The following is an 18,410-nucleotide window of genomic DNA, read 5'->3' on the forward strand; positions in this document are numbered from 1 at the left end:
TTTTACTTTGGGCATGTTATTTATTTCCAAAGGCCTGATGTGAGGCTAAAATGGGATAATGCTTGTAAAGTGCACAGCACGCTGCCTGGCATGCTAAGTGCTCAGTAAATGGTAGTTTTTATCATTACATTATTAACAAGAGCTGGAGCATAACCTCTAAGTGCTTTTGCCTCCTCACTGTCTCCCCAGCACCCAACTTTGCCTATTTTTAGTAACAATCTGCTCATTCACTAATATCACCTACACACTGGCTCATTTCATCACTTCTACAGTAGGGAGGGGGTGACTGAGCTGTGGATGGCCTCCTGGCCCTGGGCCCGAGACGACTTTGCACAGAGCTGTTTTCAGAGGGCGGCCTTGTGGCTGGCTGTCACAAACCCAGGACACTGTATGCTTTGCTCACGTGACTGTGATTCCCACTCTGTGCCCTGCCAAGGATGCAGGAAGAGCCCAGCCTCCAGAGAACACGGAGAAAACAAAGGCAGATCCCCCGGGATTCTCAAAGTACTGCCTGTATCAGTTTCCTAGAACAGCTGTAACAAATTATCACAAACTTGGTGGCTTAAGACAACACAAAGTCATTCTCATGACTTCAGGCTAGAAGTCTGAAATCAAGGTGTGGGCAGGATTGGTTTCTTTTGGAGGCACTGGGGGGAAGTGGGTTGGGGGGGGCCTCACCCATGCCTCTGTTCTAGCTTCTTTTTTTCAATATTCACTTTTAAATTTTATTTATTTATTTATTTAGCTGCACTGGGTCTCAGTTGTGGCAGGAAACTTGATCTTGACTGTTGACCTTGATCTTCACTGTTGAATACCAGAACTATAGTTGCAGCATATGGGATCTAGTTCCCTGACTAGGGATTGACCCTGGGCCCCCTGCATGGGGAGCATAGAATCTCAGTCACTGAACCACCAGGAAGTCCCTGCCTTATCTTCCTATTGAGGCTGGCAATCCTTGATATTCCTTGGCTTAGAGACGTATCACTCCCAACATCCCTGTCTCCATCATCACAGGACCTTCTTCCCTGTGTGTGTCTGTGTGTCCTTGCCTCTTCACCTAAGGACAGCAGTTCTCAGATTTAGGGCCCAGCCCAATTTAGTATAGCCTCATCTTAACCACATACATCTACAAGACTATTTCCAAGTAAGGTCATATTTTGATTTCCCAGGGGAATATAAATCCCAGGGGACCATTACTCATCCCACAGTGTCCCCTCACCTCCCCATCTCACCAGTGGGGTTGTTGCTGTTCCTCGGATGTGGTCCTGGTCCCTCACAGAGAGAGGGTTACATGGTCTACAAAGCTGTGACTGCACTTCAGTGCATGCCTGCTCAGTCACGTTTGACTCTGTGATGCCATGGACTGTAGTCCACCAAGCTCCTCTGTCCATGGGATTTCCCAGGCAAGAATACTGGAGTGGGTTGCCATTTCTTCCTCCAGAGAATCTTCTTGACCCAGGGATCAAACGTGAGTTTCCTGCACTGAAGATAGTCCTATCAGTAAAGAAAGAACAGGTCTCAGGAAGCAGCTCTAGGGAAGACTCCCAGGTGACTCAGGGAGTCTTTTGACCAACTACCCCCCTCCTCCCTGCCCTGCCCAACACCTCAAATGGATTTCTCCAGTGGCTTAGCAGTAAAGAATCTGCCTGCAATGCAGGAGACCCAGGTTCAATCTCTGGGTCAGCAAGATCCCCTGGAGGAGGGCATGACTAAAGTGACTGGGCACACATGCACACCACCTCAAATGGGGAGTACAGGGGGGAAGTCTGTGTGTGGTGGGGCATGCTGCCATGAGGAGATCCTTGGAAAAGCAGAACAGAAGGTGAGATGGAGCCAGACTGTCTAAGGTCTGTACTAAGACAAAGGTTTCTAACCTTTTGGGGTGGGGGTGGGCAGGTGGAGGTGTCAGTGACAGTTCTGAGAGTCATGGGAACGCTTTGGAACCACTCCCCTGATCGAAGCTCAAATGCACACATAAAACAATGTTTGCGGGCTACCCTAGAGGCTTGGTGGTAAAGAATCCACCTGCCAATGCCAGAGACTCAGTTCAAATCCCTGATCTGGGAAGATTCCACATGCCTCAAAACAACTAAGCCCCTGTGCCACAACTACTGAGCCTGTGCTCTAGAGTCTGGGAGCCACAACTACTGCGCCCCTGTGCCGCAACCACTGAAGCCGCGACAATGAGAAGCCCACACACCACAACCAGAGCACAGCCCATGCAGCAGCAACGAACCCCCAGCACAGCCATAAATGAATAAGCAAAATTAAACAAACAAATATCATTTTCACAGACTTTCTGGGGTCAACAGCAGCAACCTGTATCCCAGAAAAGAGAAACGTTACACCAGCACCATCTCCCTGCCTCCCACATGGGCAGGCTCCCTGCTCCTGGGTTCCAAAACTCAGGCTGGAACCCTCAGCTTGGAGGGGTCATCAGAGAAGGCAGTGCTGTTCTGGATGGAGCGTCAGTTTCCATGGGGAAATGCAAGCCTGCTTCTGTAGAGGGCTTCTGAAGGGCTCTTGCAGCACGGCTGAGTCTGTCATTTGGGGCTTGGTTGTCCTGACGGTAATCCACTTTAATGAGCTCAACAGTAAGAACAGACAAAGCAGCCTTTTCACGTGGTCCTGGCTCTGAGTTGAAATGCTTCCCAACTTCACATCCAAGTGTCCCACAAGCATCACTCTGCCGTGCCTTGGCTAGCCAGCGCTCCTCATAATAGTGGGGCTCTGGGTGGATTAATTAGAGTTTATGGTAACAATTCAGCCACCTTCCACACAACCTGCTTCTGCCTGGAGAGCAAAAGAAAAGGCTTTAATTAATTCTGAATTAAAATAACTAGAAAGAAATCTCGGCAGTCTACCAATCAGAGAAGGCAAACTTAAAATTAAGCTAATCACAGAAGCCAGAATTTCACACACTCAGATGGCTCAAATTATGAGTGTTGGTCTTGTATTTGATGGAACTATTTCCAACTAAATCAATTAAAATATGAAAGTAAAAGATTGTGTTGTTAAAATAATAATATACAGTCATTGAATTAAAAAAAATCAAATATCCAGAATAAATGTGTGTGTATATGTGTGTGGGGAGGTGGGTGTATCCATTTAGAGCTATTATTTATGGAAAATTCCCTGGTGTTCCAGTGGTTAGGATTCTGTGCTTTCACTGCTGAGGGCCCAAGTTCAATCCCCAGTCAGGAAACTAAGATCCCGCAAGTCTTGAGGTATGGCACAAAAAAAAAAGGTTATCATTTATGGACTTTCATTCTCCAGTTCGGGAAGATAGGGGCTGGTTGTATCAAGTAACAGGAGAAACTTAGGGAGTGCTCCCTTTGTGTCTACTCCCATATTTGCTCCATATATATATGGAAAGGAAAGAGAAGGGAAGGTGACTAACTCTCAGTCCTGTCCAACCCTTTACGACCATGGACTGCAGCCCACCAGACTCCTCTGTCCATGGGATTCTCCAGGCAAGAATACTGGAATGTGTTGCCATTTCCTTCTCCAGGGGATCTTCCTGACCCAGAGATTGAACCCCGGTCTCCTGCATTGCAGGCAGATTCTTTTACTGTCTGAGCCACAAGGGAAGCCCTATTATGAAGTCATATGTATAACTTAATTTAAATCTTATAAATAATCCTATGGGAGATCACCATTTTGTGGATAAGAAACTGAGTTTCTAAAAGCAAACGTTCAGATAGCTCAGCATCATCATTAATGCTTGTTGTTTCTACTGAGATAGACTCTTCTTTCCTGGATAGCCTAAGTGTCATGTTCCCTGAAAGTCAGGTGGATGAACCAGGTTTCCTCTGATCTGGAAATGCTCTACTTGTAGAATCTGCACAGTTCTACAGAGTGAGTGAGCGCTGCTTGTTTTCCCGGATGTGTCGGCCAGGTGTTCTGGAACGGTGGCATTGCAGGGAAGTGTGAACTTCCTTCACTCTTCTCAGGGGGACATTACCCTGAAATCTAATCAACTGTCTCTGGGCTCCGACCCAGAGGATCCTGGACCTTTGGGAAAAGAGGAGTATGCAATGAGCTCAGTTCAGCCCTTGTCCAGCCCAGCTGTCTTAGTCCATTCAGGTTACTACAACAGAACATAGTAGGCTGGGTGGCTTCATCAACAAACGTTTATTTCTCAGAGTTCTGGAGGCTGGGAAGTCCAAGGCCAAGATGCAATTTCCAGGTCTAGTGAGAACCCACTTCCTAGTTCATAGTAGTCATTTTGCTGTGCCCGGACTTGGCAGAAGGGGTGAGGTGGGCGAGCTCTTTTTTGAGGGCACTAATATCATTCATGAAGACTCCACTCTTATGACCCAATCTCGTCCTAAAGGCCCCACCTCCAATGGGGATTTTTTTTTTAGTCACATTTAAAAATATTTTTTAACTGAAGGATAATTGCTTTACAATGATGTGTTGGTTTCTGCCATATAACAGTGTGAATCAGCCATAAGTATGCATGTGTCCCCTCCCTCTTGAACCTCCTTCCCATCCCGCAGCACATCTTCCCACTAGCGGTCTATTTTACACATGGTAATATATACGTTTCAAAGCTACTGTCTCAGTTCGTCCCACCCTCTCCTTCCTTCACTGTGTCCACAGGTCTTTTCTCCATGTCTGAGTCTCTGTTCCTGCCGATGGGGATTATTAACATACGAATTTGTGGCGTGATGAGGGGAGGACACAAACATTCAGTCTATAGCACCAGCTTCGTGAAGTAGTAAATGAACCCCTTAGATGGTCTCACTGATGAGACTGTAACACTCTTGGAAACTGTTAACACTCTTGAAAGCTGTCAGGAAGCTAAAGAGGTTGGGTTGAAGCTGGGGATGGGGGCAAAGCAATCAGCTGCTCCTCTGGGTTTGATACAAGGGAATAGAGATTCTCTGTCTTCTGGAGCTGCTAACCTGGGAGGACAGAAGTCTGGGGCTGCTGGACCATCTGTCTTCAGCCCTCTGTGTGGCTACCACCTCCATGCAGACACAAATATCAGAGAGCCAGAGCGAGGGAAATACAGCTCTGGTAAAGTTGGCATAGCCTGGGAGCTTGTCGTGTGTGTGTGTGTGTGTTTAATTGCTTTACAACATTGGTTTCATTTCTGACGTACATCAATCTGAATTAGCTATAGGTGTACATATGTCCCCTCTCTCTTGAATCTCCCTCCCTCCCACTTCCCACCCTAGTGTTTTTCATTCTATATTCATTCAACAAGTTTATACGTAATACCTGCTACATGCCTACCGCTGGGTCATGAGCCAAGGAGCCCAAAACCATGGATGGATAAACTAGGCCTGTGTTCTCCAGAATTTCCCAATCTGCTAGGATTGAAGGATGTGTCATCAAATACAAGGCATTTCACTACCCCCTGCTATGTGTGAACGAAACTTCAGAAGAAACAAAGTAGGGAGTGAGCAGCTTTGCTCGTGTGTATGGGTGCTCTGTCATGTCCAACTCTTTGTGACCCCATGGACTGTAGCCTGCCAGGCTCCTCTGTCCATGTTTCAGACAGGATGTTACATAATGCATAAGAGTCAGGGTGATGAGAAAAGGATCTTCTTGACCCTGAGCACAGCCAGGGTAAGTACAGTGGATGCTGCAATTTTGTGTGCCACAGAGAGAAAGCCAGCAATGGGGAAAGCAGTATTAAAATCCATCTACAAGGGGGCATATGCTGTGGATCGAAACTCCACTCTTCCATAGCTGAGCTGTGGGGAGTCTGGGCTGTGGGTGTTGGCATCAGGGTTCCCATCTCAGAGGACCAGTACCTGGGGCTGGGTATGCCTGTAGTTGGCTATTGATGGATATCCCTCAGCATTCTGGTGTCCCCAGCAGTCAGAAAGTCTTTCATGGGAATCGTTGGCCTTTTGCACACCTTTTTGTCCCTCTGTGATCTCATTTTCCTTTCCGTTCTAGGAATGAACAAACATCTCATGGGAATAATGGGAATCATGTTAAAGACTTCATGGGTCAGTTTCATTTGAGGCTCACAGCCTTACATGTAAGCAGGGCAAAGATAATTTCCTCTACGTTCCAGATGGAAAACAAAAACCTGCGGCTCAAACAGGTAGTAATTTGTTCCAAGATCAACGGCTCACTTGTTGTGCAGGCAGAACTCTGGAAATTCTGACTTGCAGCATGGTCCACGTTGCTTAATCAGCATTGCTTCTCTAGTATGTTATCTTATGAAGCATACGTTAGTAGCTTCACTCGTGTGGGATGAGTTCAGAGGCCCCATAGGTCCTATGGACCCTGAAGAGTTACCCCCAAAGAATTTCCCTCCTTGCCCAAGATGAAGTTTTTGTCTCCAAGCACCTCTTTTTAAAATGCTAGGCTCTTGGGACTTTCCTGGTGGTTCAGTGGTTAAGATTGCGCTTTCAATGCAGGGGGCTAGGGTACAATCCCTGGTTGGGGCACTAAGATCGCACATGCCACACCACACAGCCAAAAAAAAAAAAAAAGCAGGGTTCTTACCTTGAAGACCTTGAAGCCTGAGCTGTTATAACAGGAATACCATAGGCTGTGTGGCTTAATCCATAGGAATTTATTTCTCACAGTTCCAGAGGCTGGGAAGTCCAAGATTAATGTACCAACAAAATGGACAAACGTCCTTATTTTCTTGGAGCTTACATTTTAGTGATGAGAGACGGATGCTAAACAAGAAAATTAAGTAAAAAGACAGTACACTGTAGCCGCCACCTCTTTAGGTCACCTGTAACTCATGTTTGCTGAAGGCAGCCTGCTCTAGAACAAAGAGCATGGGAGGCTGGCCTGGGTCCCAGTGCTGCCCCTTGCCGGCTGGGTGACCAGGGGTCTCAACAGCCACATCTGTGATTCCGAATGTATAGGCTGTAGAGGTCAGGGGCAGGTGTAACCAACAAGATACAACGCCCCAGTTGTAGGAACATTTAAACTATCATCAAACATTTCAGGCAGGGGTTTCCCTGGTGGTTCAGTGGTAAAGAATCTGCCTGCCAATGTAGGGGACATGGGTTCAATCTCCAGTCTAGGAAGATTCCACGTGCCGTGAGGCAACTAAGCCTGTGCACCGCAGTTACTGAAGCCCCGCACCCTAGAGCCCATGCTCTGCAACAGGAGATGCCATGGCAAAGAGAAGCCTGCACACCGCAAGGAAGAGTTGTCACCACTTGCCACAACTAGAGAAAGCCCACCGGCAGCAACAAAGACCCAGCACCACCAATAAATAAATAAAATTATAAAAACTACATTTCAGGCATACAAAATATATAGGGAGAATAGCAACATGAACACTTAGAGAACTACCTACCAGCTTTAAGACATGAAACTGTAAATTCAAGGTTGGCTTTGTAATGTGTCCACTTGGTTGGCCTAAATTGAATTTCCTGGAATTCCCTTCCCTGGATGTTTATGCTGAATTGGGCCAAGAGAGACTTTTCCTGAGATTTGGAGGTCCAAACTGAAGCAGCAGTCATATTATTTCTTCCGCGTGGGAGGTCAGGACAGTTGCTTTTATTGCACACTCTCGCTTCTCACCTTGGTGACTGTGGCAGCCATCCAGGCCTGCACTGCTCCATCGTGTCCTGCTTCTTCCTTCAGTTTCTCTGACTGCTGAGCCAGGTGTGTGCTAAGCTCTGTGACAAAGGAGGTCAGCTTCCCCTGCAGGATTCCCTTCATCGGGGTTGGAGGTGATGAGTGAGTGACATGGCTTCCTGTCCATCCTTGTGGGTTTTGGCTCAGGCTCATGGGTTCTACCTCATCCTCACTCTCCCCAACTTTATATCTGTCTTCCCTTCCTTAGCCCAATTTTCAGCTAGAGCATCGTGTTATATACAAATAGGTAGTTTGTTGTTGTTGTTGTTACTTTTGGCTGTACTGGGTCTTTGCTGCAGCACAGGGCCTTCTTCAGTTGAGGCACGGGGGCTTAGCTGCCCCTTGGCGTGTGCAATCATAGTTCCCCAACCAGGAATTGAACCCGTGTCCCTTGTTTTGGAAGGCAGATTCTTGCAGATTCTTAACCACTGGACCACCAAGGAAGTCCCAAACAGGTAGATTTTAAAAAATCAATTTACTGAGGTATAATTTCCACATAATAAAATTCATACATTTTAAGTGTATGGTTGTTTGTATTTTTTTATTTTTAAATTTTTAATTGGAGGATAATTGCTTTATAATATTGTCTTAATTTCTGCCCTACCTCAACATGAATCAGCCATAGGTATACATATATCCCCTCCCTCTTGAACCTCCCTCCCTGGTTGTATTTTTAAAAATGCATACACTGGGCTGCATCCATCACAATATATATACAGAGAACATTTCTATCACCTCAAAATTCCCTTCTGCTCTCCCCTAGTCTTCTCTCTCTACCCTATATAAATAACAGTCTGCTTTCTGTCACTCTAGATTAGATTTGTCTTCCCTAGTGGCCACAGGACTGGAAAAGGTCAGTTTTCTTTCCAATCCCAAAGAAAGGCAATGCCAAAGAATGCTCAAACTACTGCACAATTGCACTCATCTCACATGCTAGTGAAGTAATGCTCAAAATTCTCCAAGCCAGGCTTCAGCAATACGTGAACCATGAACTTCCTGATGTTTAAGCTGGTTTTAGAAAAGGCAGAGGAATCAGAGATCAAATTGCCAACATCCGCTGGATCATGGAAAAAGCAAGAGAGTTCCAGAAAAGCATCTATTTCTGCTTTATTGACTATGCCAAAGCCTTTGACTGTGTGGATCACAATAAAATCTGGAAAATACTGAAAGAGATGGGAAGAGATGGGAATACCAGACCACCTGACCTGCCTCTTGAGAAATCTGTATGCAGGTCAGGAAGCAACAGTTAGAACTGGACATGGAACAACAGACTGGACATGGAACAACAGTTCCAAATAGGAAAAGGAGTACCTCAAGGCTGTATATTGTCACCCTGCTTATTTAACTTCTATGCAGAGTGCATCATGAGAAACACTGGACTGAAAGAAGCACAAGCTGGAATCAAGATTGCCGGGAGAAATATCAATAACCTCAGATATGCAGATGACACCACCCTTATGGCAGAAAGTGAAGAGGAACTCAAAAGCCTCTTGATGAAAGTGAAAGAGGAGAGTGAAAAAGTTGGCTTAAAGCTCAACATTCAGAAAATGAAGACCATGGCATCCGGTCCCATCACTTCATGGGAAATAGATGGGGAAACGGTGGAAACAGTGTCAGACTTTATTCTTTTGGGCTCCAAAATCACTGCAGATGGTGACTGCAGCCATGAAATTAAAAGACGCTTACTCCTTGGAGGGAAAGTTATGACCAACCTAGATAGCATATTCAAAAGCAGAGACATTACTTTGCCAACAAAGGTTCATCTAGTCAAGGCTATGGTTTTTCCTGTGGTCATGTATGGATGTGAGAGTTGGACTGTGAAGAAGGCTGAGTGTCAAAGAATTGATGCTTTTGAAGTGTGGTGTTGGAGAAGACTTTTGAGAGTCCCTTGGACTGCAAGGAGATCCAACCAGTCCATTCTGAAGGAGATCAGCCCTGGGATTTCTTTGGAAGCATGATGCTAAAGCTGAAACTCCAGTACTTTGGCCACCTCATGTGAAGAGTTGACTCATTGGAAAAGACTCTGATGCTGGGAGGGATTGGGGGCAGGAGGAGAAGGGGACGACAGAGGATGAGATGGCTGGATGGCATCATTGACTCGATGGACGTGAGTCTGAGTGAACTCCAGGGAGTTGGTGATGGACAGAGAGGCCTGGCATGCTGCAATTCATGGGGTGGCAAAGAGTCAGACACGACTGAGCAACTGAACTGAACTGATTGAACTGAACTGAGAGTTTTTTAAAATAAATGAATAACATGATATGTACCCTTTTTTTGGCTTTTTAAAATTTTTCTTAGCATAAAAATTTTTGAGATTCATCCATGTTGTTGCATGTATCAGTAGATCATGACTTTTTACAACCGAGCAGTATTTCACTGTATGGAAACACCACATTTTGTTTATCCATCCACCTATGGATGGCAATTTACATTGTTTACATTTTTAGCAGTTACAAATAATGCTACTATGGCTCTGTGGTAAAGAATCTGCCTGCAATGTAGGAGACTGGGGTTCGACCCCAGGGTCAAGAAGTTCCTCTGGAGAAGGGAATGGCTACCCACTTCAGTATTCCTGCCTAGGGAATCCCATGGTCGGAGGAGCCTGGCAGACTACAGTTCATGGGGTCACAAAGAGTTGGACACGACTGAGCAACTAAACACACACATGCACGAGAACATTTGTGTACAAGTCTGTGTGATCGTATGCTTTTATTTCTCCTAGGTAAAATATCCAGGAGGTAAATGCGTATTGGGCCACTTGGTAAATACATATTTCTTTTTTGTAAAGATATGCATCTTCTAATATTTATGCATTGTATGTGTTTTAAAATACTTCATTTTATGAATGAAATCTTTAAAAAAACATTTGGCATTTTAGAAACTGCCAACATGTTTTCCAAAGTGGCTGTGTCATTTTTCATTCCCGTCAAAAACGTATGAATTTTACTTGTGCTTCCTGTTCGTTAGCATTTAGTATTGTCATTCTTTTTCATTTTAGTTGTTCTCCCGGGTGGGTGGGCTATCTCACTGTGGGTTTTTTTCAATCATATTTTTATTTTTGGCTGCCCTGGGTCTTCATTGCTTTGAGTGGCCTTTCTCTAGTTGTGATGAGCAGGAGTCACTCTTTTTGCAGCGTGTAGGCTTCTCATTGCAATGGCTTCTCTTGTTGCGGAGCACAGGCTCTTGGCTCATGGGCTTCAGTAGCTGCAGCACGTGGGCTCAGTAGTGGCACCTTGCAGGCTGTAGAGCTTGGGCTCAGTAGTTGTGGCTCACTGGCCTAGTTGCTCTGCAATATGCGAAATCCTCCCAGACCAGGGACCAAACCTGTGCCCCTGGCACCGGCAGGCGGGTTCTTCTCCACTAAGCCACCGGGGAAGTCCTCACGGTGGTTTTAAATGGCCTTTCCTGGGCCCTGTTTGTGTTTTTCTGGGGGCTGTGCAAGGTCTCGGTTTCAGCATGTGGGATCTTGAGTTGTAGCAGGTGAACTCAGTTGGGGCACATGGAATTTAGTTCCTTGACCAGGGATTGAACCTGGATGCCCTACATTGGGAGTGCAGTCTTAGCCACTGGGACCGCTAGGGCAGTCCCCAGGCCTTGTTTCATGACTACCTCATGACGTATGTTCTTCTATTATCACCCTCACTTTACATGTGAGGAGACAGAGGTCTACGAAGGTTCGGTAGCTTGCCCAAGGACATGATATGCCTAGTAAGAGGCAGAACTAGGGTTCAATCCAGCCACTATTCCTCCAGAGAGCAGACTCAACTCCTGCTACATTATTCTCCCAAGAAGTTTTGGGGTCCTATCACGGGTAGTCATTTATAAGGGGGGGTGACAAGAGCACCCAGTCACCTGAAGGGAAGAGTGTGGCCTAAGTCAAAGCTTTACAGCCTAAAGATAGACGTCTGAAGAACAGGAGACAGACGCTGCAGCTGCCGGTCCACAGTTGAGGGCTGGGCCGGGACGCATGCCAAGGGCCCCTGGTCTCAATCTCTGCCTTTCCCTGCTGCGCCCTGCCAAACGGCAATGTGGCAGCTCTGCCCGCAATAGATAGCACAAGATCATGCCTCATCCTCCCACTCCTGCTGCTTGAATCCTGTCGGCACCCAGGAAAGGGCCCCATGTGACTCAGTAACCGTTACAAGAGTCTGGGGGGATGCCAGGGGAAAAACTGTCTTGCAGCCTTGAATCCTTATGGAAACAGGTGGGGTATAAATTATAAATCAACACATATGCTAGTTCTACAAGGGAAGATGGAAAAATTTAAAAAAAAGACACAAAAACGCAAAACCCTACAACAATGTCAAGTGTCCAGTTATGCACCTCTTGAGTCCATGATACCCAAGGACTAGGGCACAGCAATGGCCCCTGGACTTTTGAATTTCAAGCAACAATGACACTTGAAAAAAAAGAAAAAAGGAAGAAACTGAAGGGAATGGCATTAGTTTGGTAGTTCTTTACTTTGCCAGGAAGGACATTAAAAAAATAACAACCACTAATTGCTATCACCATGATGTCATAAAAGAAAGGACATATTAGGAACCCCAAAGGTATAAAAGACAATCTCAGAATAAGAGATGGTCTTTAGATGGCATACATTAGCTTTATGAAAAGTGCACTATATTGTCTTGATATTTCTCACTGAAAATGCTATCATTGTCAATTTTTTTTCATCACCCAAAAGTTCCTTCTTGCCCTTTTGCAGTCAATTCCCTTTCCCCATTCCTGGCATCTGGGAAACACTGATGTATTTTCTGTTACTCTGATAGTTTAGGGAGAAAGCTAGAATTTGCAGAGCCAAAGGTTTTGTTTTGACTAGAACTTCATATAAATGGATGAAAAATTGAAGTCTCTCTTTCCTATTTTCAACTTTAAAAATCCCAGGGGAGAACTTTGGCTCAGCTTGTGCCCAGTGCTCACCCGTGGCCAGTCAAGGTAGCAAGGACAGGACCTGTGAGAAAATGACATTTGAAGGGCGGAAAATTAAAAAAAAGATTGGAGGATGGGGAAAATCACTCCTCAATGCAAAATGGATTGATCTTCCCAGAAGAAAGGGTACAGGGGGGAAACAGATTTTAAGTATCCACCTAAGTATCCACAGCAACAGCCATTCATGTGAAAAATAACTTAAAGCTAACCAGCTGATAGGGCTGCAAGAGTCTCATTGTTTCAAAGGCTCTATCTATTCCCCTGGCCTGAAGTTTTCCAGGGTCAAGGACAAACTGGAAGGAGTCTATGAAGGAGAGAGTTAACATATGTAACAGTTACCCTGAAAGAGATAGAAAGAAATAGAAAAGCAACTTTCTTCTCTCTGTGTTCTTTCCCCTCCGCTACCTGTTTGTACTGTTGAACATGTTTGTTTTTTGTTTTTTTTTTCCCAACCCTTGAATGAAATCTGGTTGGTCCCACTAGCTTTTTGGTACTCTTCAGATAACAGAAAGATCTTCAAATATTTTAATCCCAAGAACAGTCTCATTTCATTAATGAAAATGTCCAGTTGTGTGCATGAGTCAAACCTGATAATTCTATTACTAGGAATGGGGGGCATCTTCACGAGAGAAGGGCTTCCCTGGTGGCTCAATGGTAAAGAACCCTCCTGCCAATGCAGGGGATGCAGGTGCAATCCCTGGGCCGGGAAGATCCCCAGGAGGAAGAATTAGCAAACCCACTCCAGTATTCTTGCCTGGGAAATCTCACGGACAGGGGAGCCTGGAGGGCTACAGTCCATGTGGTCACAAAAGAGCTGGACACGACTTAGCAACTAAACAACAAAAACAACTAGGAGAGAAACAGCATGTGACCAGCTTCTCTAATTTCCCACCAGAAGTCTCTCTTTAAACTACAATTTTCCTTCCATATCCACCCCCCAACACCACTAACAGCATTTTCTGACCTGGGTGCAGGGAGGGGATGGAGGAAATTCCTATTAGCTTGGTACTGTCCTGATCTGTCTAGTAGGTATTCCAAGCTTTCTCCTGTGGGGTACCAGGCTTCTCTGGTGGCTCAGTGGTAAAGAATCCATTTATCAATGCAGGAGACATCCATTTAATCCCTGATCTGGGAAGATCCCTTGCAGAAGGAAATGGCAACCCACTCCAGTATTCTTGCCTGGGAAATCCCATGGACAGAGGAGCCTGGTGGGCTACAGTCCATGGGTCACAAAGAGTCAGACATGATTTAGCAGCTGAGCAACAACAACTATGTTCACCACAGTACCTTGAGTCAGGTATGATGAGGCTGGATCAGGAGGGAGAAAGCAGAAAGGTTTACAGCTTTGTTATACTCACGGTTCCCTGGACAGAGCACCCCTGCGCATAGGGCTACTCACTGTAAACAGGGGGGTGGATGACAAGGCAGACAGACGGAGGGAAATCGTGGTTTCCGTGGGAAGGAAAAAGCAAGGCAGGATAAACAGGTTTAGGACTGGCTAATTTGAATAATTTCGGTGGGCTCGAGGACATAGAAGCTGTCCCTGGCCATCTGGTACTTGGCCCCAGAGTGATAAGCTGGGTTATGGTGGCCTGTGCCAGAGTCTGATAAGGCAGGTGGTGGGGTGTGGACTTATTTGGCTGCCGATGAAGGGAAACTGACTAGTCCCTGCTGGGCCTCAAACCTGGGTCAAAACAGCGTTAAAACAACAACAACTCTATTACAGGTATTTTATGGGTTCTTTGGTGGTTTAGATGCTAAGTTGTGTCCGACTCTGGTGATCCTGTGGACTGTAGCCCATCAGGCTCTTCTGTCCATGGATTTCCCAGCAAGAATACTGGAGTGGGCTGCCATTTCCCTCCCCAGGGAATCTTCCTAACCCAGGGATCGAACTCAGGTCTCCTGCATTGCAGGCGGATTCTTCATTGATTGAGCCACCTGGGAAAGCCCATGTGCTCTTTGGAGACCCCTTATCATAGAGAATGTCTTGTCTCCTGTTCCCTTATTGTGAGCAAGGTCTTTTTTCTGCCTGTATCTCACCCTCGCTGTCTCTCTGCTCCCTCTGAAGGAACGTTTCCAGCCTCTTTCCAAGGTCTGAGGTCTCCTCTCCTCTGCTAGGGAGCTGTCTTGGGCAAGTTTCCTTTAAAGAAGGCTTCAAGCTAGCTCTTTTCTGTGTCTCTGGCATCTGACACTGAATTATACATGACATCGCATCAGCAAAGAAGAGGCTCTCAGAAGGCACCATGGAGGCAGTGAGGAAAGCAGCAGCCAAGGGCAGGCGCAGTAGACAAAGATTTTTCAAGCTCACGTGGAACAATGTACCAGGGAGCACATCTGTAAGGGCCAGGATTTGGGTGAGAAGGTTAAGGCACTTTTTCAGTGGCAAAATGTAAGGGCGTGCCACAAGACGCAGTTATCAAGATAAATCACATTTAGTGCAATGTTTAAAAACAAAACAAACGCTCTAGATGCATATTTTCCCTTTTGCTTAAGACTCCAAAATGGCTCCACAGGGCACTGGCGCTAGGCAATACCAGCTTCTCTCTTCCTCCGGGTCACTTGGAGCCACTTCGACACAGAGACGCTGGAGCAGCCTCCAGGAAAAGCTGTCCTTAGGAAATAACCCTTATCTGAGCCTTGAAGAAGGAGACAAGGCATGGAGTGTATAAACCGGGGAAAGGGGACAACGTGGTCTAAGTCCAAAATGCCTGAAGTAAAAAGGCCCGGAGCGGGGATCTGGGCCATGGTGGTAGCTGTGAGTTTGTAGGCAGAGACCAGATTTTGTAGGAACTCTTCAGCATTTTAAGCACAGGAGACACAGGCCCAGATTTGTTTCTTAGACAGATAACGCCTTGCGGGGGGACAATTGGAGCAGTCAGATGTGGATACAACTAAGTCCCTTACGAGGCCAGCGCTGTATCCGGGCAAGGGATGACTGTATTCCAATCAGAACAGGTGGACACAGATTCCCAAAGTCCACGCCTCAGTTTATCCCCCGGAGCACAGAGGGTGGGGCGGCCCCGGGGTCTCTGTCCTGCCGATTAGGCTACCGCAGGGTCCCCTTGTGAACGGCGGGGGCACCGGGGCGCGCTGAGGAACCGCCCGAATTTAACCGGGGGACCCGGGGCCAGCGGGGCGGGGCGGGTCCCGCGGTTGCCCGAGCCTCTCGCCGCCCAATCGCCGCGGGCCCGCGGTGCCCCGGGGGCTGGGGCCGCCGCCGGAACGTGCCGCGGCTGCGCCGACGCGCGAGCGCCGGGCAGGGCGGCGGGCGCGTTCAGTCTGGCGGCGGCGGCCGTGCGCGGACGGACGTGCCCGGAGCGCCGCAGCCGAGCCGCCCCGCGTTGCCGAGCTGCGCCCGCCCGGCCCCCGCCATGGTGGCATGGATCATCTCCAGGCTGGTGGTGTAAGTGGCCTCCTTCCCCGCGTCCCTTCCTTCCTTCCTTTCCCTCCTTCGCCGCCGCCGGCCCCGGGGGCTGCGCGCGCCCCTGCAGAACGCCAGCCCGGGTGGCTCCGGCTATTAATACCCGGCGGCCGCTAAATTTAGCAGGTACAGTAGCTGCCGAGGTCGCGGGCGATCGGGCGGCGCAGGACGCGGCTGCTGCCCTGCGGGGCCGGGCCCGGGGCTCCGGGGACCGGCGGGTGGGGCCGCTAGGGCTGGGGCGCACGGGGTTGCGCCGGGGGCCGCGTGTCGCCGCGCCCGGCCGCTTTGTTCCCCCGCTTGATGGGCTTGGTAGAGGCCCCGAGTGGGCGCGCCGCGGGGACACGCGTCCCTCTTCTTGGGGGAGAAACGCTGGCCTGGGATCGCCCCGCCGCTACGCTTTTGTCGGGTGAAATTGACAGCAGAGCCTGGGCGCTGCCTGGAGGGGTAGTCGTGGAGAAGGGCAGAGAGGCAGAGGCGGGGCTCCCCAGGGGGTTGAAAAAGACTCCTTTTTAGGGTTCTCAAATTGACAGCGGCCAAGGGAAGTGGGACGGAGAAGGACACCTCTGAATCTCGCGTCCCCTTGTCTGAGTCCTTTGGCGGGGGGTTTGAAGGAGAGAGATAGACAGGTATCTATCTCCGGGCAATTTCCAAGTGACAGACGGCCACCCTGACGGTGGCGATGACACCTCCTCGGCCTTGCAGGAGAGCGCAGAGTCATCCGGGGTGAGGCCTGCGTGAAGTCATCGCGGGTGGGCGTGGGGGGCGTTTTCTGTTCTGACAAGCCCCAGAGCTGACTAGACCTTTGAAGATTTCCTTCTCTCGTGGATTTGCCCTCCTTTGGAGGTAGACAGAGCCATCTATTCGAGTTCCTCCCCTTCATTGACCAGCCTCTCCTGAGTCAGATTTGCCACCTGCTCAGGGAACCGGGGTGAAATTGGTCTGGGAAGGGGGGCCAGGTGGTGCGATTCTGTTTTTTTCTTTGTCTGAGAAAGAGGGGCTCCCGACTCCGGTTGATTCTGCACCATCACCCTCCACGTTTAGGAACACCTCCCATCTCCTACCCTTCTTTCCTGATTTTCAAAGAAGCCGGTCAGGGGCCGCTTTGGGAAGCAGTACTCAGCATTGTCTCCCGGCCACCATTCTGGGCTTTCCTCCCAAAGCCAGTGCATGTGCCTTTCAGCCCCCCGAGTTGTTCATTCCTTGCGGGCCTGTCCTTGCAGCTGTTGCCGCCTGCTGGGGGTTTGTGCTGTACCTAGAGGTGGCATGTTAAATATTTAGAAGATTTCTGCGGGCAGGGCTGGCATGAATAACCCAGGGAAGTGGCTGGCACGGTGGCTGGCCCCACCTTGTGCCCGATCAAGGCCTGTCTTGCCTTCTGGGTGGTTTTTTGTTTGTTTGTTTTTTTCTGAAGTAGTGCTGTGATTGTCATATTTTCAAGTGGCTTCTGGGGGGACTTCAGGGTGGGGCCAGAGAGTTGAGCTGGCCAGGCTGGAGGGCTCACTCTCCATAGGTCCTGCTGGGCTGGGGCTGGAACACTGAGGAGCCAGGCTTTCTGAGGTCCATGTGTCATAAGGGGTCCGTGTGACCATCTTTAATTTTATTAGCACCCTCAGCTTATATATGAGGCTCCTGAGAGGAGTGGAGAAGAGAGGCATAGGTTTGGGTGGGGTCTTAGGGACTTGTTATTTTCAAAAATAACCACACTTCCCAGAAGTGAACAGTTTCATTTCAGAGAATGTTTTGTTTGTTTATTTATTTTTAATTGAAGGATAATTACTTTGCAGTGTTACGTTGGTTTCTGCTGTACAACAAGATGAATCAGCCATAAGTGCACAAATATCCTCTCCCTCTGGAGCCTCCCTGCCCCCTCCCTTCCACACCTCTAGGTCATCACAGAGTACTGGCCTGAGCTCCCTGTGTAATACGGCAGCTTCCCACTAGCTGTTTTACATATGTGTGCTTAATCGCTTAGTCATGTCCAACTCTTTGCAACCCTATGCACTGTAGCCCGCCAGGCTTCTCAGTCCGTACAGATTCTCCAGGCAAGAATGCTGGAGTGGGTTGTCGTGCCCTCCTCCAGGGTATCTTCTCAACCCAGGGATGGAACCCAGGTCTCCTGCATTGCAGATTCTTTACCGTCTGAGCCATAGTAATGTATATATGTCCATTCTGCTCTCTCAATTCATCCCACCCTCTCCTTCCCCAGCTGTTAAATGACCATGAGAAGTGCTCCTTAGCCCAGGGCCCTCTACTCCAAGGGGGAGTTTTTGGAATGTGGGGTTGTTATTCCCACTGTCAACTCCAAAAGTTCAGAGATACCACCTATCCCTCCAGCCCCCAATTCTGCAGAAATCCAACATGTGTCATTTGTGAATTGTTAAAACCATTTTAATAAGCAGTACCTGTTTTGTATAAAAATACCTATTCATTATAGGAAAATTAGAAAATATAGACCATATAGACTATAAATCATCTACATGGCTACCAT

General features: G+C 47.9%; 1 protein-coding gene and 1 long non-coding RNA gene across 8 annotated transcripts in view; one reads left to right on the forward strand and one right to left on the reverse strand.

Annotated features, from left to right (window-relative positions):
* Positions 1-2,267: 2,267 nt before the first annotated feature.
* Positions 2,268-14,035, reverse strand: LOC113901298. Its single transcript, XR_003513385.1, has 2 exons — positions 13,789-14,035; positions 2,268-2,793 (listed from the first exon to the last, which is right to left on the reverse strand). It is a non-coding gene; the product is annotated as an uncharacterized LOC113901298 (long non-coding RNA).
* Positions 14,036-15,733: 1,698 nt separating this feature from the next.
* Positions 15,734-18,410, forward strand: part of REEP1 (receptor accessory protein 1) — a 136,953-nt gene continuing 134,276 nt past the window's right edge. For 6 of the 7 annotated variants that reach the window (XM_027555505.1, XM_027555506.1, XM_027555507.1 and 3 more), the window contains exon 1: positions 15,745-15,904. In XM_027555505.1, the coding sequence (XP_027411306.1) occupies positions 15,873-15,904 (32 nt within the window). In that variant the 5' untranslated portion in view covers positions 15,745-15,872. Of the gene's footprint in view, positions 15,905-18,410 lie in introns of all 7 variants that reach the window. The other variant, XM_027555511.1, reaches the window with a different exon arrangement.

Source organism: Bos indicus x Bos taurus, chromosome 11 (assembly GCF_003369695.1).
Source record: "Bos indicus x Bos taurus breed Angus x Brahman F1 hybrid chromosome 11, Bos_hybrid_MaternalHap_v2.0, whole genome shotgun sequence".
NCBI classification, from domain to species: Eukaryota; Metazoa; Chordata; class Mammalia; order Artiodactyla; family Bovidae; genus Bos; species Bos indicus x Bos taurus.